The sequence below is a fragment of the Molossus molossus genome, unplaced genomic scaffold (assembly GCF_014108415.1).
Source record: "Molossus molossus isolate mMolMol1 unplaced genomic scaffold, mMolMol1.p scaffold_m16_p_14, whole genome shotgun sequence".
Classification (NCBI taxonomy): Eukaryota; Metazoa; Chordata; class Mammalia; order Chiroptera; family Molossidae; genus Molossus; species Molossus molossus.
In genome coordinates, this window is record NW_023425349.1 from 44,837,145 (window position 1) to 44,859,099 (window position 21,955).

General features: G+C 35.2%; 1 protein-coding gene across 13 annotated transcripts in view; it reads right to left on the reverse strand.

The window, feature by feature from the left end:
* The window catches only part of VPS13A (vacuolar protein sorting 13 homolog A), a 218,647-nt gene that overhangs the window by 103,385 nt on the left and 93,307 nt on the right, over positions 1 to 21,955 (reverse strand). For all 13 annotated transcript variants that reach the window (XR_004959539.1, XM_036262045.1, XM_036262047.1 and 10 more), the window contains 8 exons: positions 20,939 to 21,018; positions 20,011 to 20,070; positions 19,636 to 19,789; positions 18,557 to 18,673; positions 18,374 to 18,477; positions 10,524 to 10,691; positions 8,478 to 8,782; positions 1,091 to 1,238 (listed from right to left, as the gene is read on the reverse strand). Coding sequence is in view for 12 of the 13 variants with exons in the window: in XM_036262045.1 (XP_036117938.1) it covers positions 1,091 to 1,238; positions 8,478 to 8,782; positions 10,524 to 10,691; positions 18,374 to 18,477; positions 18,557 to 18,673; positions 19,636 to 19,789; positions 20,011 to 20,070; positions 20,939 to 21,018 (1,136 nt within the window). In the remaining variant the exon portion in view is untranslated. The remainder of the gene's footprint in view (positions 1 to 1,090; positions 1,239 to 8,477; positions 8,783 to 10,523; positions 10,692 to 18,373; positions 18,478 to 18,556; positions 18,674 to 19,635; positions 19,790 to 20,010; positions 20,071 to 20,938; positions 21,019 to 21,955) is intronic.

The following is a 21,955-nucleotide window of genomic DNA, read 5'->3' on the forward strand; positions in this document are numbered from 1 at the left end:
TGGACTCTATCTGGAGAAGAGTGAAGGAAAATGGTGTCCTGCCACCTCACATAAATCTACCTAATGACTTGCCCAGTGGGAAAAGGATTTTCTCAGCACACTACCTATCTTTTAAAAGTTTCTATCTGTTGTCTTACCAATATAGAGACAATTTATTTTAAGAGGGGGCTTTCCATCGATAAGAAGTCTGTATGCTTCTTATATACTAAGAATTTAAAAATTTTCTTTCAGTTGAGATGTTTTAAATTCTAAAGACACTATTAAGTTAAATATCTTACATCTTTAAAAATAACTGTTTTCTCTAACACATTTTTTTATAGGAAGAAATAGGGAAACTGTGGGTGGGGCCTGGGAAGAAAAACCTTCCAGATACAATATATGTCGCTATCACTTCAGGAAAGCATATGAAATAGTGTTGACTTCCCTCCAGTCAAAAGAGGAAAATATGAATTTGTGGATTGCTGCATTAGAGATCTGTGAAGCAATATCAACCAATAGGGAGGTGAAGTTATGCCTAAGGTCGTGACCCATTTGCAATTTTCATCTTCAACCTCTCCATTCTTCTAGGACTTTTTCTAGGTTATTTCAAATATTCCATGGCTGATGACTTCCAAATTACTATTCTAGCCTAAACCTCTCCACTAAGTTCTATATTAATATATCCAACTGACTACTTATTAGATTAGCACCCTAATATTTTTTTATTTCATGGAATTTGCCACAATTTAAAACTATTTTAATAATTACCTGTGTAATTATAATTTTTTTACTATCTATCACACCTCTGGACTAGCGTTGCCAACAATCCCTACATCAGACTGGTAAGTCCACAAAACCAGAGACAATATCATAGCTTCTTTGCCACTGTATCTCCAATATCTAGCACAGGGCCTAACACAGTAGGTACTCAAATATCTGTTGAATGAACGAGTGGAGAACATTCAACGAATTGTAGGTTAATATAGCTACTATTTCAACTCTGATAAAGCTGATTAATAAAGATATAACTTCTACACCCAAAATGTCTTATGTCTCCAAGCAATATTTTTTAACCAAAGAAAGAGGAATTAATAAGTATTTAAAAAGTTACCTCCATGGGCTTCAGTTGAGCATTTATATTAAAACAAGGAACTTCCTGGTACCACTCCCAGGCTAAATTTCGCTCAATAATCACCTCAAGATTTAATGGCAGTAGGAGATCCAGTACTTCCTGGTATGCACCATTAATAAATTGAGACCTATAAAGTGAAATAAAATTATTGTGAATTGTTTCATATATGCTCAGGTAGTAACAAAAACTAAATTTATCATTTTATATACTAATAGTAGAAATCAATAATTTTTTGTGAAAGAAAAATAAAATCCATTAGGCTTTCCATGTCAAAATGAGGCAAGTTCCTCCATCACACTAGAAACCTAGGTGACTTTCTGTGAGTTGATGTGTTCCATAAATGTTTTATTTAGAAGTCTACAATATGTTTGAAAGTGTCAAACATATAGAAGTTGAATAATAAATCCTTAAAATGAGAATTACTTCTATATAATCTATAAACATATATAAGACCTCTTATAAAAACAATTTAATTCACTGATGTAGATATGTAGCAGAATAATACATATCCCTTTATGAGAAACAAAGTTGTACCATATAAAATTTTTTTTTTCCTGTGGATCAAAAATAGTTGACTATGGAAGTTGAACCATATTTTCCTTAGAAGGATAGGACTGATGGTAAGGAATGATGAGAAGTGTAGAAGGTTACTGAACTTCTTTCAAGTGACAATGTGACCACAGAAGCCTCCCACTGTACCTTTAAATTACAATCTCAAAATGGTACTCCTCAATAATGTCCTTATATTTCAATTGGCATAAAGCTATGACAGTAGAATATCAGATATCACTCACTCATTGAGGATACACACAACCCATATGGTCAATTGCTGAGCTTTCTATTCTGTTTTACTGTTTGAATTATTTTAGCTTTATATACATTTTAGCAGTATTTAATGCAACTTAATATATTTTAGTAGTATCTCCAGTGCTGTGCTGCTATGATTCTCCCATGCCCCATCTTAATTTCTTTCTAAAAAAAACTTTAATACATTTTGTTTCCAGAATACTTAACAATAAATATTTTATTGAGATTAGATTAAATATATGTTAATTTATAAGAAACAGACATCTTTATAATATTTGATCTAGGAAAATATTCTCTGTACATTTATTCAAGATTTCTTTCTGGCCTTTAAGTTTCACAAATTTGCTTACAAAATTATTATAAATATATTTTTAAAATTTTACATTGCAATTCTCAGTTTTGTAACAAAATGATTACAAGTGGTCGCAAATATGAAGTATTTGTCTTTATAATGCTTTCAATGAAACTATAGCTAAACTGAATTTTCAAATATCAAGAATTTTTTAATTTCAGGGAAAACTGATTATATTCTGTAACAGTAATTCTAATTCTAAAAATTCATCTGACAGAAATGACTTATCCTAAAGAAATAAGTGTCCAGCCAGTGTGGCTCAGTGGTTGAGCGTAGACCCATGCACCAAGAGGTCACCAGTTCAATTCCTGGTCAGGGCACATGCCCAGGTTGTGGGCCAAATCCCCAGTGGGGGGCATGCAGGAGGTGGCCAATCGATGTTCTCTCTCATTGATGTTTCTATCTCTCTTCCTTTCCCTTTCTCTCTCTCTAAAATCAATACAGAAAAAAAAATTTTTTTTTTAAAGTAGAAAACCATGTACATATTGATGAACAAAGACATCAATCATCGTTACAGTGTTATTTATAGTAACAACAAAGATAAAATCAAATTTCTAACAATAGACAAGTGGATTTTTTAAACTACACAATACAATATTTATAAAAAAAATGATGGCCTGGCTGGTGTGGCTCAGTGGTTGAGCGTCAACCCATGCACCCAAGAGATCGCTGGTTTGATTCCCAGTCAGGACACATGCCCAGGTTGTAGGCCCAATCCCCAGTGAGGAGCATGAAGGAGGCAGCCAATTGATGTTCTCTCTCATCGATGTTTCTCTCTCTCTCTCTCCCCCTCACCCTCCCTCTCTAAAAATCAATAAAGAAAAAAAATTTTTTTAAATGATGCACTCAAAATAACACGGAAAAATATTTACAGTTTATTGTAAAAATTTATAATCCAAAAAACACAATATAATTTGTATTTATTTAACTTAAATATATGTACATATATTAATAACTAGAAGAAATATACCAAATTATGAATAGCAGTTGTCTTTGGATGATCATATTGTCAGCAATCTTTTATATTCGTCCTAATACCATTTTATGAGTTTCTTCAATAAAAAATTCTTTTTGGACATAAAATTATTATATAATGTTCTAGATCTATTTAGCAAACTCTTAAAAACAATCTATTTGTAATATAGATTTACAACCAATTTACATCTAGCAGGATGTGAATATTCAATTTTAATAAATTCAGATTTTTACATAGTTTAAAGTCAACATTAATGAACATCTAAAGCTTAATATCATTACTTTATATCTGTAGGCTATTATTAAAATAGAAGTCGCTCATCTCAACATTCCCTGCAATATCTGAAATCCCTGGTCTTAGCTAGACTAATCATTCTATATTTTCCAGTGTCTTCACTAAACATATCATTCATTTCTTATCTTAATTAAACCTATCTTTCCATGGCATTCTATTAAATAGAGGCAGGCTTTTCTCCAACACCCTACCTATTTCAGGGTTAAGAGATAGAAATCATTTTCTTAATTTGCAACTATGTCCCTCAAATTTCACTCTAATTCCTTGAAGAATAATACCATCCAGGTTAACCATGTCTATTCTTGCTATACTCTATCAACAACTAATCAGTGCTAATTTTTGAAGACGCTGAGATTTTGACTCTCCAGTTTATAAAACCTTCTCTGCATTGTTCTACCCTATCAGTACCATCTTGTCTTTAATTTCTTCCCTCTCCATTATCCAACAACATGACTCTTAAAACTTAAAATCCTGTCCCACTAACTTCAGTCACACCTGCTTGTTAAACATGGAGTCTTGCCTGAATCCAATGGACTGCTGGACACCAAATATCAAGACTGCATGAAAAAAATCACACACTATTATTTCATGGCTAACAACATCAGCAGGACCCTCAACAGTGCCTCAATAGTTCTGGTTTCCCTACTATCTCTTTACCTATTCCTTCTTAGTCTCTTCTGAGGGTTCTTCTGCCAATTCCTTAAATATTGGTATTGTTAAGTTGACTGTCGCACACGTCCCACTCTACAAACTTCTGTGATCTCATTCATTCCAATGGCTTCAATAACTAGCTAAATATTATTTTAAAACTCCAAAATCTAGAAATCAAAACACTCTCCTAATATTCAGACACATATTTCTAACTGCTTTCCAGATCTCTTTCTAGACATCTCAATATAAAAGTCATACAAATCACTTCCAAGTTACTATTTCTATGATAGAACTATCTCCACTCTGTTTTTTCTGCATTTCCCTATATTATCTCAGTGAACTGCATTATTACCAAATACTGAATTTTACAAACCTGCAACCTAGAGTCAATTTTAACATCTCTTTTTTAACTCTGACATCCGCTCAAAAGTTACTATAAATTCTACTTTAAAAATTTTTCGGCCCTGGCCGGTTTGGCTCAGCGGTTGGAGTGTCGGCCTGCGGTACAGAGAGACCCGGGTTCGGTTCCCGCTAAGGGCACGCACCTCGGTTGCAGTTTGTCCCTGGCCCTGGTTGGTCGTGTGGGTGGCAGCCATTCGATGTATCCCTTCACATCGATGTTTCTCTCTCTCTCTCTTCCTCTCTCTCCCTCCCGCTCTATCTGAACAAAAAATGGAAAAATGTCCTCGGGTGAGGATTTAAAAAAAAAAAAAAAAAAATTTTTTTTCATAATTGGTTAGTTCCCTCCAACTTCATTTTCCTACCTTAGACTGTTCCACATATAATTTTTCCTTTTTTATTCTTTTTTTAAATCCTCACCAGAAGATATTTTTTCTATTGATTTTTAGAGAGAGTGGAAGGGTGGGTAGGGAAGAGAGAGAGAGAAACAGGAACATGAGAGAGACACACTGATTGGTTGGTTCCTGTACTCTCCCCGTCCAGGCCAGGAATCGAACCTGCAACCCAGGTATGTGCCCTCGACCGGGAATCAAACCCAAGTCCCTCTGTCCATGGCCAATGCTCTAACCACTAAGCACACCGGCCAGAGCACATTTCTTAATGTGGATTACCAAACCATTCTTCCAACCTCTGGTTGTCCTTTCTTGACTTATTTTCTACAACCCTTCCAAAATCTAAATGTGATCCTGTTTTTATGCATCAGCACATTAAATTCATTAAGTTTTATCTACTTCAATGATCCAATATGGTAGGTATTATTTATTCATCCCTTTTTAAGACTGCTATTATACTTCATGTTCCTAGCACAGTGTACCTGGGACATACTAGGTGAGTCATAAATACTTAAAATACTCAATTGGGAAATTTCTCCTTCCATCCAAGATAGAATAACATGAATTGGATTTATTCTCCCACTTCAAACAACTACCCCCCAACACCACCTCAAATATACACACAAACAAAATATATTAAAAATGGTTTTCAAAACACAGAACACCACAGGCCAAGAGGTGTTGCTTTGTTTTTTAAATGCACCTTCGTTCTCAGTTGTCACTGACTTCAAGATGCCTCTTTTACCTCTTCCAGGAAGCACAGACCATGGGATCTGGGTAGGAGGGGTGTTGGCAGTGTTGAGGGGGAGGACAGAGTCCCTCTGAGGTCATAAGTTGTAAACAAGGGAACAGAACCTAGGCCTGCCCTTACGCTCTGTCATAGCCTCACACCAGAAAAACCCCTTTTGGCACAATGATACATGTGCTAACTTTCCAGGTTGCTAGGAACCATTCTAGCACATTGTTCTCATTTAGAGCAGATTCTAGCACACCATGGCAGTGGAGGACGGGCTGGAACCTGATAAAGATTGGGGTGAGGGAGGCTTCCTGTGGACTGGCTCAGAATGACTTGAGCTTTTAAATTCCATTGTTATTAGCATGGACTGAAGCAGTTCTGTTCCTTCCTATATCATGGCCTTTAAGAAGTGAGGCCTTAGCTCTTCTTCTGCAGAGCACAGGTCTGGCAGGATGGATTATGGTGGAAACCAACCCTAACATGCTAGTACACAGAGGGGAAATGACGTGTCACCTCTGAGGTACAGATCACTGGATTCCTTGGAACATGATTAAATGTCCAAGTCTTGTCATGAAAGCTACCAGGCTTCATTGGCTTTTAATCCAATTGCATTCAGGCCTGAGGCTGCTGACACTTGACACCAGGAGCCATTTATTTTGTGCAAAGTGCTCATTTGTATCGATGAAGAAGCAAGGTCTGGGGATGTGGTGTGGAGAAGGGATGGAAGCCAATACTGAATGCCTGCAGCATCTACTATGTCTTCACTAATCAGAACTTGTAATGGAAATATTTGAAGAAACTGATTTTAAATGCAAATTAAAGGGCAAATGTTCTTTTTAAAAAATGACATAGGACATCAAGCAATGGACAGTAATTCATGAGAGCTTGGGAAATAAAAAACCAAGGTGAGTCCTGTTATTGCCCTAACTTCTACTGTTTTCAGATAACTTATAGGCCATGGCACTGAGAATCCAGTGTAATCAAGGCAGCTTGAGTTCATATGGTAAAATGCCAGAGAGAAGAGAGCTACAGAGAAAAACTCCAAAATTTTTGCACTAAATGCCTAAAATTAAAATCAATAATTAAAAATGAATAGAAGTAGATAAATTGGACTTGATCAAAATTATAAACTTTTGTTCTGCAAAAGACCTTGTTAAGAGGATAAAAATACAAGCCATCAAGTGGGAGAAACTATTTATAAACCATACATCAGACAAAGGACTAGTATTTAGAAAATAGGCAAAAGACATGAACAGACATTTCACTGAAGAGGATATACAGATGGTAAATAAGCACATGAAAAGATATTCAACATCATTAGCCATTAGAAAAATACAAATTAAAATCACAATGAAATACCACCATATGCCTATCAGAACATCTAAAATAAAAAATAATGACAATGCCAAATGATGGCAAGAATGCAGAGAAACTGGATCATACATATGGATATATATGTATATTGCCGGTGTGAATGTAAAATGGTAGAGCTGTTCTGGAGAGCAGTTTGGCAGTTTCTTGAAAAACTAAACATGTAGCTACTATATGACCCTATATTATACAATACAATAAATACACTCCTGAGCACTTATTGCAGAAAAGTAAAAATGTGTATTCATATAAAATACCTGTATATGAATGTTTGTAGCAGCTTTATTCAGAATATTTGAAAACTGGGAATAAGCTAATTATTCTTCAGTTGGTGACTGTTTAAACAAATTGTGGTACATTCATACCACAATGGAACACTCCTCACCAATTTAAAAAAATTAAGTATTAATATATGTGACAACCTGGATGAAGTCTCCAGAAAATTATGTTGAGTAAAAAAATTTTAATTCCAAAAGTATGCATACTGCATAATTCCATTTATATAACACAGATTAGTATTTGCCAGGAATTAAGTAGCAGTGTAGATATAAAAGAGCAACATGAGGGAATTTATGGTGGTATAAAATGTTCTGTGTCTTGATTGTATCAACATCAATATCTAATTGTGGCATTGGCAAGACATTACCATTAAGGGAACCTGGGTAAAGGGTACACAAGATCTCTCTGTATTACTCCTTACAATTGCAACGTTGAGTCTTCAATTTTCTCAAAATAAAAAATTTCATTAAAATAAATTTAAAATCAATATTAGCCACCACCTAAAGAAACTTAGAAAATGCAAAATTAAACTCAAAGCAGAAGGAAATAATAAATATCAAAGCAGAAATCAATGAGAAAAAACAGAAAAATGAGAGAAAAACCAAAAGCTAATTCTTTAAAAATCAATAAAACTGATAAACCCTTAGCCAAAATGATTAATAAAAAGGCATAAAGTATAAATAGCAAGAATGAGGGAGACAAAATCACTGTAAACATTAATAAGTAAGAAGGAAACATTATATACAACTTTATGCCATTCAATTCTACAATGTGAAAGAAATGGTCAAATTTCTTGAAAAATATTTTTAAAAGATTACTCAAGAAAAAATAATTTTAATAGTCCTAAGCTTATTAAAGACATGGAAACTGTAGTTAAAAATGTCTCACAGGTAAATTCTAGGACCAGATGGCTTCACTGGTGAATTAAAACTAGAAGACTATATTTGAGCCTGCAAAAAACACTTGGAGGAGAGAGCTTCACAAAGTTAAGTATAGCTATAATGAAATAAAATATCATTATAAACAGAAGACTCAGGATAGCAAGGCCTTTAATGTAAAAAGTTAGAAAAAGGTTGCATTCTACACAAATATATTTGTGGAAAGCTTACCTGTATAGACGCATTTCACTCAGCTTTATTGTTATCAAATCAATAATGGGTGGGGGATTGCTCTGGCTCTCTGTTATCATATGAAATTTATTGGTCATTGTAATTAGTCCAAAATCAGCAACAAAAATATTTTCAGAAACTGGAGACTGTGGGATGACCAAAACCGGGGCTTTGATGTTAACATCCAACGCCAATCTAGAACTCCTCTGTGCCAGTTCTTTTACACCGGTAGCAGCCATTCCTGCTGCCTGGACAGTTGCCTCAGTCAAGGCTTCTTTTACTGCTTGAAAATTATCTATAAAAGCCTATAAAGATAACAGAATTATATTCACAAGATTATCATTAATGAATAAAACTTATTAAATGCATATAGCAGTTTATGATTTTACCTCCATAAGAAAAAATTTTTCTTAGTACAACCAAATGTTATTTATTCAGTCTGGCTACCTATATTAAATCTTAATTTTCTGCAATAAAAAAATGAGAAATACAGAGATACAGATACAAAGATACAGTAAAACAATAAAAATCTAGTCCCTAAAACAAAGTGACATGTGGATATTGCAATCTTTCACTGATATCTAGTTCCCTCATTATCTCACTTTCCCTAATTGCTAAATAATTACATTGTATTTCCCTGTACAAACTAAATGAACAGAGAGCTTATTTATGTAAGATAAAAAAAATAAATAAAAATACAACATGTTTCCTTAGAAATGCTAAACTTTTCTAATTTCTGAATTATGGAAAAAATAATTCAATGATATAAAATATACCTAGAATTATACTTAATTTTCATATTTAGAAAACGATTTCACTTCAGTAATTTTTTAGTATAAAGCTATCACAATGGGCTCAGTGACATAATTCTTTTGAGTTCTAAAAGAAATTAGAAAAAATTAGACAAGAAATACTTGCTCATCTTTATTTTTTTGGTGTACAAAAAAAATGTTATGGGTATACAAAAAATTGCATGGTAACCCCAAATAAAAAGATAATAAAACAGCAACATTATTTAGTTAGAATCAACCGATAATCTAGTTTACAGTATATATCAAAACTATGAGACAGCATTCTAAAGAATGAATAGTGAAGCCGTAGAGACAGGTATGAAACTCACAGGAGAAAACATCAGGTGACAGAATGGAAAAACCACAGGGGGGAAAAAAACAAAAACTAGGAAAAGCAGCACTAAAACTCAAACACCTTAGGGTGTATCATATAGAGGAGATTAAATCTAAAGCTCTTAAAACCCCAGTCACAGAATTATAACACAATAGAAAATATAATTTTTAAAATAATGATCTCAAACAAAAACAAACTTCAATTACATATTCAGTATTTTTTTTTTTTTACTTTACTGGTTTTTTTAGAGAAAGAGGAAGGAAGAAGGAGAGAGAGAGAGAAAGAAACATTGATGAGAAAGAACACCAACTGGCCACTTCCTGCATGCCCTCCACTGGGGATCAAGCCTACAATGTGGGCATGTGTCCCAACTAGAATTGAACTGGTGATCTCTTGGTGCATGGGTAGACGCTCAACCAATGAGCCACCCCGGCTGGACCATATTCAGTATTTTTTAATTAGAGTTGAAACTCGGGTAAAACAAAAACATAAACCAATGATGTATGAAATGAAAAAATTCCATTTACATATATATATATAACATATATATTAACAGGGTGTCCAAAAATAAAGTATACTGGGTTTCTATAGATTCTATTACATTTTGAAAATGAAATGTATTTTGATAAAAATTGGCTTCATAATTATTCAAACTGTTTAACACTCTATATATGACATACAATGTACATTACTTAATATGTTAATATCTAAAATATATACTTCAATTAATTGGATATTCCCATGTGAAAAAATACTATATAAAGTATTATACATTTCAGTCATAATAAATGGTACCCAAATAATTATGAAAAATTAGGGGGAAAAAATCAAGCAACAAATTATTATTCATCTAATGTTTGATGCACAGCAATTTCCAAATAGCAGGAAAGAATAAATCAAAAAATTGATTAACATACTTACCAATATAGAATATAAAAATTTTGTGACTAAAACTACTTCAATACAACCAACAGTTAAATTAACTTGCATATCAACCACGCTCATATCTTTGTACGCAGAACCAGCAGTTGCATTCACATAAGAAATCATTTTGAAGCTGAAAACTTCTTTTCCAGTGATATAAACAGCCTTAATGAGAGAAAATTCAATGTTAAAATCCATTTTTTAAATGATGTGTCTTCAGTATAAAAACAAAGCAATATACACATAGTTGGAAAATCTTACATGTTATTCAAGCCAAGTAGAAATAAGGCAACCATTCTGACTCCTTTATTAGAATCTACATTGCAGGATTTTCAAATTGGTGGTGGCAGCTTCCTTTGTGGGCCATTAAATCAATTTAGTAGGTCTGGCCCAACATTTTTTATAAACAGGGGGAACAAATTAAGATTATACATTTTCATTTAGTATGTTTACTTGTATACTAAGAACTGCCACATAAATGTATTTTTGGTCACTATCAAAACTTTGAAACACTGTACCTCTACAACTTAATGAAATAGACTTCTTTTTTTATTGATTTACAGAGAGAGGAAGGGAGAGGGGGAGAAAGAGAGAAACATCGATGAGAGAGAAACATCAACATCGATTGGCTGCCTCCTGCATGCCCCCTGCTTGTAATTGAGCCTGCAACTGGACCACGTGCCCTCACTGGGAACTGAACCAGTGACCTCTTGGTGCATGGTACGATGCTCAACCACTGAGCCACAATGGCCAGGCAAAATGTAATTCTCTTGATTTGAGATACATGTCTAGTTTTTGCAAAGTATTCAAAGAGAAATATCACTATATTTCTGTTTCCTTATTAGTTTCTAAAGTCATCTAAATTGCAAACCAATAATTACCCACAATAGATTAAAATCACATATTTTGCAATACCAGTTTAAAATGTTGGAACCAGCTTCTGGTCAAGATAGTGGCGTATCAGCAATGTGGGAATAGAGGGATCATATCTCGACATATATGAAAGACCTACAGCCAACATCATACTGAATGGACAGAAACTAAAAACATTTCCATTAAGAACAGGAACAAGACAGGGATGTCCACTTTCGCCACTCTTATTTAACATTGTACTGGAAGTCTTAGCCACAGCAATCAGACATGAAGAAAAAATAAAAGGGATCCAAATTGGAAAGGAGGAAGTCAAACTGTCATTATTTGCAGATGACATGATATTATACATAGAAAACCCTAAAGACTCCATCAAAAATCTATTAGACTTAATAAATGAATTTGGCAAAGTAGCAGGATACAAAATTAACGTCAAGAAATCGACGGCATTCTTGTACACCGATGATGGACTCACAGAAAGAGAAACTGAAAAAACAATCCCATTTACCATCGCGCCAAAAAAATTAAGATACCTAGGAATAAACTTAACCAAAGAAGTAAAGGACCTATTTGCAGAAAACTACAGGTCATTAAAAAAAGAAACAGAGGAAGATATAAAAAAGTGGAAGCACATACCCTGTTCATAGATTGGAAGAATTAACATCATTAAAATGTCCATACTACCCAAAGCAATCTATAGATTCAATGCAATCCCCATCAAAATACCAACGACATATTTCATAGAACTAGAACAAATACTTCAAAAGTTCATATGGAACCAAAAAAGACCCCGAATAGCCACAGCAATTTTGAAAACGAAGGACAAAGTAGGTGGGATCACAATACCAGCTATCAGGTTATACTACAAAGCGACTGTAACCAAAACAGCCTGGTACTGGCACAAGAACAGGCATATAGACCAGTGGAACAGAACTGAAAACCCAGAAATGGACCCAAGGCAATACGCTCAATTAATATTTGACAAAGGTGGCAAGAGCATACACTGGAGTAAAGACAGCCTCTTTAATAAATGGTGTTGGGAAAATTGGACAGCTACATGCAAAAAAATGAAACTAGACCATCAACTTACACCATACACAAAAATAAACTCAAAATGGATAAAAGACTTAAATGTGACCCGTGAATCCATAAAAATTCTAGAAGAAAATGTAGGCAACAAAATTTCGGACATCATACGGAGCAGAATTTTCACTGATACATCACCTAAGGCAACAGAAACAAAGGAAAAAATGAACACATGGTACTACATCAAACTAAAAAGCTTCTGCACAGCAAAAGAAACAATCATCAAAATGGAAAGGCAACCCACTGTATGGGAGAACATCATTGCCAATGATGTATCAGATAAGGGGTTAATTTCCAATATATATAGAGTGCTCATACAACTCAACCAAAGGAAGACAAAGAACCCAATTAAAAAATGGGCAGAGGAGCTGAATAGACACCTCTCCAAATGGCCAAGAGACATATGAAAAAATGCTCAACATCACTAATCATCAGAGAGATGCAAATTAAAACAACGAGGTATCACCTCACACCTGTCAGAATGGCCGCCATCAACAAATCATCAAACAACAAGTGTTGGCAAGGGTGTGGAGAAAAGGGGACTCTAATACACTGCTGGTGGGAATGCAGACTGGTGCAGCCGCTGTGGAAAACAATATGGTGCTACCTCAAAAAATTAAAAATTGAACTTCCATTTGACCCAGTGATCCCACTTCTAGGAATATACCCTAAGAAGCCTGAAACACCAATCAGGAAGAATATATGTACCCCCATGTTCATAGCAGCACTATTTACAATAGCTAAGATCTGGAAACAGCCCAAGTGTCCATCAGTAGACGAATGGATAACAAAGCTGTGGTACATATGCACAATGGAGTACTATGCAGGTGTAAGAAAGAAAGATCTCTTATCCTTTGAGACGACATGGAGGGACCTGGAAAGTATTATCCTAAGTGAAATAAGCCAAGCAGAAAAAGACAGATACCACATGATCTCACTTATATACGGAATATAATGAACATAACAGTCTGAGGAATATGGTAGACCCAGAAACATGGAAGTAGGGCACAGACTGACATCCCTCAGAAGAGGGGGTGGGGGGGTGGGAAGAGATAAACCACAGAACTAATATGCATGTATGCATGACCAATGGACATGGACAACTAAGCCGGGGACGGGGCGGGGGTGGGGTGGGGAGGGGGGTGCCAATGGGGTAAAAAGGTGAAATATCTGTGACAAAAAAATAAATAAAAAATTAAAAAAAAAAAAAAGATAGTGGCATAGGTAAATGCAGTATTTGCATCCTCCCACAACCATATCAAAATTACAACTACACTACAGAACCACCACCATGCAGAACCACCTGATCTAGCTAAATGGAAGTCCTACAACTATGGATTTAAAGAAGCAGCCATATTAAGACTGGTAGGCGGACAAAAGGGGTGGAGGGGCTGGTCCCACAGCCATGTGGGATGGATAAAAATCAGGAGGGGTATCTCAGCTGTGGAATTTCCCCTTAATGAACGAGGGGTCCCAGCCCCACATCAGGCCCCATAACTTCTGGATGTAAAAACCAGCAGCGATTATGGCTGTGTGAGATAGAAGTCTTCTGGAGTCCCAAACAGTTTCTCTTGAAGGGCCTTTATAAAGACTTACTCGAACTCCTTCCTTCTGAGCACTAGCACTGGGGCAGCAGCTCAAAAGGCACCAGGGACATAGAGGGAGGAAATGAATTGCCTGACATCAGGACAAGAGCCGGAGAGGCAGCTTTCTGCCAGAAAAATAGTGCTGGCAGAGGCCATTGCTCTTTTTCTGACACATACCTGACACGGGTGCCATCTGAGTCTCCATCAGTCTTTGCCTCACCCTGTTCACTCCACCCAGGTGATTCCTACTGCACCCTACTTAGAGGCCCACCCAAGCTGTTTCCAGTGGCTTTTCCATACATTTGGACTGTTTTGGCTTATGCTTGAGACTTTCCTACAATCTCAAAAACAAAAACAAAAAAACAGCATCTAGCCTCTGTCTGCTACATACCTCTTGTTAACAGGCTTCGGGAACAGTTGACTTTGGTTTGTAGCTTGGCCTCGCCTGAGTACCTCCAAGCCCAGCACAATTAGCATCATCTGAAGATCACTTGTACCTCATGCTGGGAGGCCCTGGACAGAACACAGCTGACCTCGGCCTGCACCTCCTGGGAGACCCCAGGGCCCAGCTTGGGTGATCAGGGAGGCTGTGCCACTGGCTCTATAGAAAACCTGCTACATAAGGCTACTCTACCAAGCCCAAGATACATAACAACTCTATGTAATACACAGAAATAAACACAGGGAGGCTGTCAAAATAAGGAGGCATGGAAACATGTCCCAAATGACAAAACAGAATACAACTCCAGAAAAAGAACTAAACAAAGTGGAGACAAGCAATCTACAATATGCAGAATTCAAAATACTGGTTATAAGGATGCTCAATGATATCAATAGTAGAGTAGATGAAGCCGAGAATCAAATAAGTGATTCAGAATATAAGGAAGCAAAAAAACACCCATTAGAATGGCAGAGAGAGAGAGAGAGAGAGAGAGAGAGAGAGAGAGAGAGAGAAGCCAAAAAAAATGAGGATAGTGTAACACCTTCTGGGACACCTTCAAGCATATCAACGTTTGAATCAGGGGGTGCCAGAAGAAGAAGAAGAAAGAGTAAGAAACTGAAAACCTATTTGAAAAATAATAACACAAGACCTCCCTAACCTAATGAGGAAAATAGACATACAAGTGCAGGAAGCATAGAGTCCTAGATAAGATAAACTCAAAGAGGCCCACACCAAGACACATCATAATTAAAATGCAGAAGATTAAAAACAAAGAGAGAATCTTAAAAGCAGCAAGAGAAAAGCAGTAAGTTGCATACAAGGGAGCTCCCAGCTCCCATAATACTGTCAGCTGATTTCTCAACAGAAACTTTGCAGGTCATAAGGGATTGGCAAGAAATATTAAAGTAATGAAAAGCAAGGACCTAGAACCACAATTACTCTACCCAGCAAAGCTATCATTTAGATATATAAAGAGCTTTCCAGACAAGAAAAAGCTAAAGGAGTGCATTACCACCAAACCAGTATTACATGAAATGTTAAAGGGTCTTCTTTAAGAAGAAAAAAACCCAACAATAAAATGGTAATAAATACATATCTATGAACAACTGAATCTTAAAAAAAAAAAGAACAAGCAGAACAGAAACAGGCTCACAGAGAGAACAAATTAATAGTTGCCAGATGGGAGGGGGTTGGGGGAGTAGATGAAAAAGGTGAAGGGATTAAGAAGTACAGATTGGTTGTTACAGAATAGTCATGGGGATATAAAGTACAACATGGGGAATGTAGTCAACAATATTCTAATAACTATGTATGGTGTCAGATGGGTATAAGATTTATTGAGATGATCACTTAGTAAGTTGTATGATGTCTAATCACTGGGGTGTAAACCTGAAACTAATATAATACTGTATGTCAACTGTCACTGAAAAATAAAAAAGTAAATTAAATAAAAAATAATAAAATAGTGGAGACAACAGCAGATGTGAAATGTTTAAAAAAAGAGAGGGTGAACAGAACACTAACTTAAGTTTATAGCTTTCTTGCTCCTTCTAAATGCTGGAAGCAAAGGCAAAGGGCTGAAGAGCCATCAACAAGCAAATGAATTGCAACCACGGGACAAAGAAAACCTCAGCAACCACAGGTATGTAGGGCCTATGAAGGCTAAGGTAGAAGATGAGGCTAATAGAAAGCTACAGGAGTTCTTCTATCTAGGACACAGAAAGACAGACAGGGCCATTCCAAACCTTAACAAGATAAACTACAAAATCATGACTTTTCTTAAAAGTGATCAGAAATCTGAGGTCATAAGCCAACCTAAGCATCCTAAGATCTAAAGGGAATAAAGTACCTTCAAAAGAGAATATAAGCACTGGCTAAGCTGTGGTGAGGGGTAGGAAAAAGAGATTCCGGATACCATACAAACTAGGTTAAGAAGAATTCACCTAAAGTGGTAAAGGCTGACTACAGACTAATATGAGATATAGAATCCCTGGGAGCCACAACACAAAAGTGAAGTGCTGGGAGCAAGCACTTCACCGGGAGCTTTCTGCTGGGAGCTCATGAGAAAGATGGGGCAGACTGCAAGATCTGAGAAAGCTATCCATGTTACAATCCTGGATGAGGGAGGCAGCCTCCACTGAAAAAAAAAAAAAAAAAAAAAAAAGCCCAAAATACCACCAGGATTATTCTCTTCTCAGAACAAAGGCCTTAAGAAACTGGGGGAGAAGCAATAACCTTGTTGTTCTCAGGGCACAGGTGAAGATACAATGCTAGGGGCAAAGATAAAAGAAAAGTCCCACTCCTGCAGCTGGGGTAAGAAACTGTCCTGGGACCAAATCATTATAGGTGACCTTCTGCTGGAGCGAGGAAGGATATTCTCTCCCACACAGGAACTACCAAAGTTTTATACCATAGAAAAGAGGGACAGGCCCACCAAGAATGCTCCATTTCTGAGATGTAGAGAAACAGGCCTGGCTGGGACTGAAAATGGACTAGGCAACTGACAAACCTACCCAAAACACCTCTTCAAACCCCGCCACGCCCTCCAAATGCTCACCCTCAAGCACTGAGTAAAAGCAGCAATACACTCTAACATCAAGGAAAGAGCTCAGAGAACTTTCTAAGGTATAGGGAAGGTCAAAAGCAGGGCATGGAACAGCATTCCAGCAACAAAACCCCCACCCTAAGCACAAGATACAATTGAAAGAACTTGAAGCAGGGGTGCACTGAAAGAAATCATATTAAATAAGAAAACTCAAACCCAATTGACTCACCCCATCCCATGCTAGTAGCCTAGCAGAAAAAAGAGGTACACCCATTTCAGACAAATACTATTCACTCGTCTCTATAATACTAACTTCTTGTGTGACTTTCAGTAGATGCATTTACTTATGTGAGCTTTACTTTCTAGATAGGGGAAATGAAATAGATTATCTTCAATGCTCTAACACTATTATTTTTAAAACAAAAGCAACAGAAGCTAAGCAAACCATGGATTTGGAAAAATTTCTTACTCCTCATTCTTATGAGTACCTACCATCATGCATGCACCTTTGCTGTTTTGGGACTCTTGTTATCTCATGCTAGCAAGTCATAGTAAGAAAATATAAGGAATGAGAATTTTTATTTAACATAAAAATCAGTATTATTGGCTAAGCCTATTCATCTATTTCCTTTCTTCCTGTCATACTCCAAACTCTGACTTCCTAAATCAAGTACCTCAGACTTTTCTTATCCTACTATTATCTGACTCTTCACTTTCTTAAACATACCATCTTATCTAGATGTTGCATTGTTCAAAAATTATGTGTCCAACTACACAACAGTATCTAGTTTAAGAACCTTATGGCCCAATGACAAAATACCTATCCTTCAATCATTAGCCATCCAGTTCAAAGGACTCTCTTAACATTGTAACAGCTACACTAGTAAGCACTGATGAAAATAAACTTTAAAAAAATCTCATTTATTCAATCTGACTTCAGAAACTCTGCTGTTGAAATCTGAAATGCATTACAAATTTCACAGTATTTCAAGAGAAAAAAAATAAAAAAGACATGTACTAGTTCCCCATCCTTCCACAGTCTCCCCATTCCCCTGCAACTATGTTCCCAGAGTGAGTACTTATATTTATCTCATTTAGAAGATACTTAATCCTCATTTTACATAAAGAAACAGAATCCAAGATTAGGCCACACAATTACTAAGGAGCAGAGATAAGAACCCATTATGTCTAATTCCAAAACCAAAGGACATGATATGCCACACAGCTAAAATCCAACTGTCTAATTGATACCTATAACTAATCTTAAAGGAAATTAAAATTTAAAATACATTATTAGTTAATAGAAACAAATTCTTACCTTTTTGTATACAGCTGTTATATCAGAATCCAAAACAATTATATTCCTTAGCTTTGCATTTATTTCAGTTACTGAAGGCCTCATAATTATCTCAGAATCAAGCCCTAAGGAAATAAAAGAATGGTTAAATGCCTTTTCTTTCATGTAATAGTTTTGAATTTATTTTTTCTGAAATTTTATTACCTTCAATCTTAATTTCAGAAATGTTACGTTTCTGATCTTGAATAAAGATCTGTAAACAAGATAATTCTGCTAAAATCTGCAAGGTAATAATATCTTCACTCCTGGACCGTTTTGAAGCTGCAAAAAAAGAGTCATATTGTAAAACATAAGGAAAAACTTGTTGCTACCTCGCTACACTTATTAGTAAATAAAATATCACAACAAATAATAGTGATACTAGAGAAAAACCTGATTTGCAATTCAATTGAAGACAAGCAAGATATTCCCTAATAAATTAGGAATTCTAAAACACAATCAAATCTAATGAAAACAAAAAAACTAAACAAATAGACAAAACAAAAAATGGTTGCTAGATGAGGCTAACATTTGAAACTAAGACATTGTAGTTGTAAAATCATAAATCTTTTGAGAGTCAACAATTACTAGGTGATGATACCTGTCATTATTGAACTTGCAACTTTTCACAGCTTATGAGCCCTAGCTGGTCTGGCTCAGCAGTTAGAGTGTGGGCCTGAGGACTGGAGGGTCTCAGGTTTGATTTCTGGTCAAGGGCACATACCTGGATTGTAGGTTCAATCCCTGGCCCCAGTCAGGGTAATGCAGGAGGCAGCCAATCAATGTGTCTCTCTCACATTAATGTTTCTTTCTCTCCCCCCGCCACCCTCCCTTCCACTATCCCTAAAAATTATGAAAAAATATCCTTAGGTGAGAATTAACAACAACCAACACACACACACACACACACACACACACACACACACTATATTACTCAAACTTTGTTAGTTCTATTTTTCTAATGTAAGGATATTAAATGCATAAATTTTAATCTAAATCAAACACTTCTATAGTATAAACTTCAATTTAAAAATGGTAGGATAAATAAAAGCCACATTTTCTTTAGCAGTAATAATTTTCTTTTATTATTTTTTTCTAAAATTAACCTAGTATATAATCTTTCTAGATTTTAAGCTAGGCAATAAAATTCTGAAGACAATATTGTAAGTTAATAGAGCCAAAGATAAAATTTATTAATCTACTTGGTAAAAAAAAAATTGAAGATGAATTTTGAAGAAACATACATATTTTTTTAATGAACTCTCCTTTGTCTTCAGTCTCTGCAACATACACTGGGGCTGATTTTTCCTCCAATTGTGGAAGAAAATTATTAAAATAGTTCATTGTATTCAGAAGTGCTTCAGTATGCAAATGAATATCCAAAGAGGAAAAATTCACCTAAAGAACAAAGTTGATTTTAGTTATAGGTCAATAAATATTTACTTGCCTACTCTGTTATAGGGCACTAGGCTTTGTGGTACAAAGGATCCAATTTATAATATTCCATTTTTATCTTCAAGGATCTTAGAGTTTTAGTTATAAAATAATTTTCATAATATACTATTTACTTAGAAATACTGTATCTAATTTAAAAAAAACAAATTATTATTCATTTATACCTTAAGCAGTTGTGCAACATTGTTATAGGCACTTTTCAAGTTGGGTATATTCTTTTCAGCCTAACCAAAAAGAATAAAACAAATCTGTTAGAAAATCTTTAAGAAATAAATGTTAACTATAATTAATTATATAGTAGTCCTAATAAACATGTATAAAATATTTCCAGCTATTTATACATATAATTACCTAAACGAGCAACTGCTTCCACAGAACAAAAGAAATTTGGCACACAGCAAATATTCACTAAATTATCAAGAGTGGAAAATTAAATATTATCAAGAGTAGAGAACAAACATTGTCATCAACAACTATGTAAGGTCCTTCCTAATTCTTCCTGTACATGAAAACAAAATCTATAACAGAATTGTCCTCCAACTATCTAAACACTCCATGTTAATTACTCTTTCAGCATTGTCTTACCATAAAGTAATTATTAAAATAATGCTGCACTTACATAAAATAGGCCAATGATAACATGGACTAAATCATAAGTATACCACAGTATATATAAAAGTATAATAAATGACAAAATAGATGTCATAAATCAATAAGAAAGAGATAACATCAGGAGTCTTTGACACTAGGAAAACTATGTAACTTCAGACAATTGTAGAAAATCAAGCAAAAGATTCATCTTGCATCATATATCATCAACTAGGATCAAGATTAAAGATTTGCTTTCTTTTTGATACTCTAATGAGGAAAGAAACTGCAGGTTATTTCTACTTAGAACACAGACTTCTTATTTTGCTATATCAAGTGTTTTATTTAATAGAGGACAAAACAAAAAAAAAAATCTTAAAGTTTAAGGATCTACAGAGATATCAACAGAATTGAGATTAAACTGAGTATTACTAAACTTACAAACCTGATAACATTTCAGCCATACATTTACCATGGCAAGAGGATATAAATGGTACTGCTTACCTTCACATACTCCAGTGTCAACAGATCTTCCATTGTGTTATCCAGTGTTGTAATCAAATAAACTGGCTTTTCATTTATATCTAAAAATAATTTGAAAAATCATTCTTTCATAGTAAAACTAAATGAAAATAAATGCAGGCAATGCTATTCAATATAAAATTGGAAAAGAAGCATTTCCTATATCAGTTCTGAGTTTTGGATTCTACAAAGGTAGGTCCATCATCCTTTATTTTAAACTCTAAAATAATTATTTTCCCTTGTCTTACACAAAATGCTAAAAACTCTTACCCTGTAAAACCTAGATAGGAGGTAAGGTTTAAAAACAAAAGTAGTAATCAGCTAAAGAAAAATCATAATGGCTAATAAGAACAATAAAAAGATGAAAAAATTTCTGGCCCTAACCCATAGAAATAGCTTTTTTTAAAAAACTGACAAACTCCCTGAGAACCTAAATGTTGAAATCAGGTATGTGATGAGAAACTGTTTTCTTGTCTATTAATATAGATTAAAATAAAACCTATTGTGATATAATCTGCCTTTACTAGATATATTATTGCTTCTGTTCAAAACCTAAGAAAATAAGTGGGAAACTGCTATAGAAGAGTATTTTATACAAAGCCCTTAAAACTATCATCACCACCCTGGCCGGTTTGGCTCAGCAGTTAGAGTGTCAGCCCATAGACCAAAAAGCTGCGGGTTTGATTCCAGTCAAGGGCACATACCTGGGTTGCATGCAGTTCAATCTCTGGCCCTGGTCTGGTCATACTGGAGGCAACCAGTCCATGTTTCTCTCTCACATCAATATCACCCCCCCTCCTTCCCTCCCACTCTATCTGAAAATAAATGGAAAAATATCCTCGGATGAGGATTTAAAAAAAAAACCCACAAAACTCTCATCACCAAATTACATATGCTGCTAGAAATTAACACCTAGGTACTGGAAGAAAGGACTAAACCAATCATACTACTCTGGAGGGAAAAATGCAACATATTCTACAGAATCCTCCAAATGTGCTG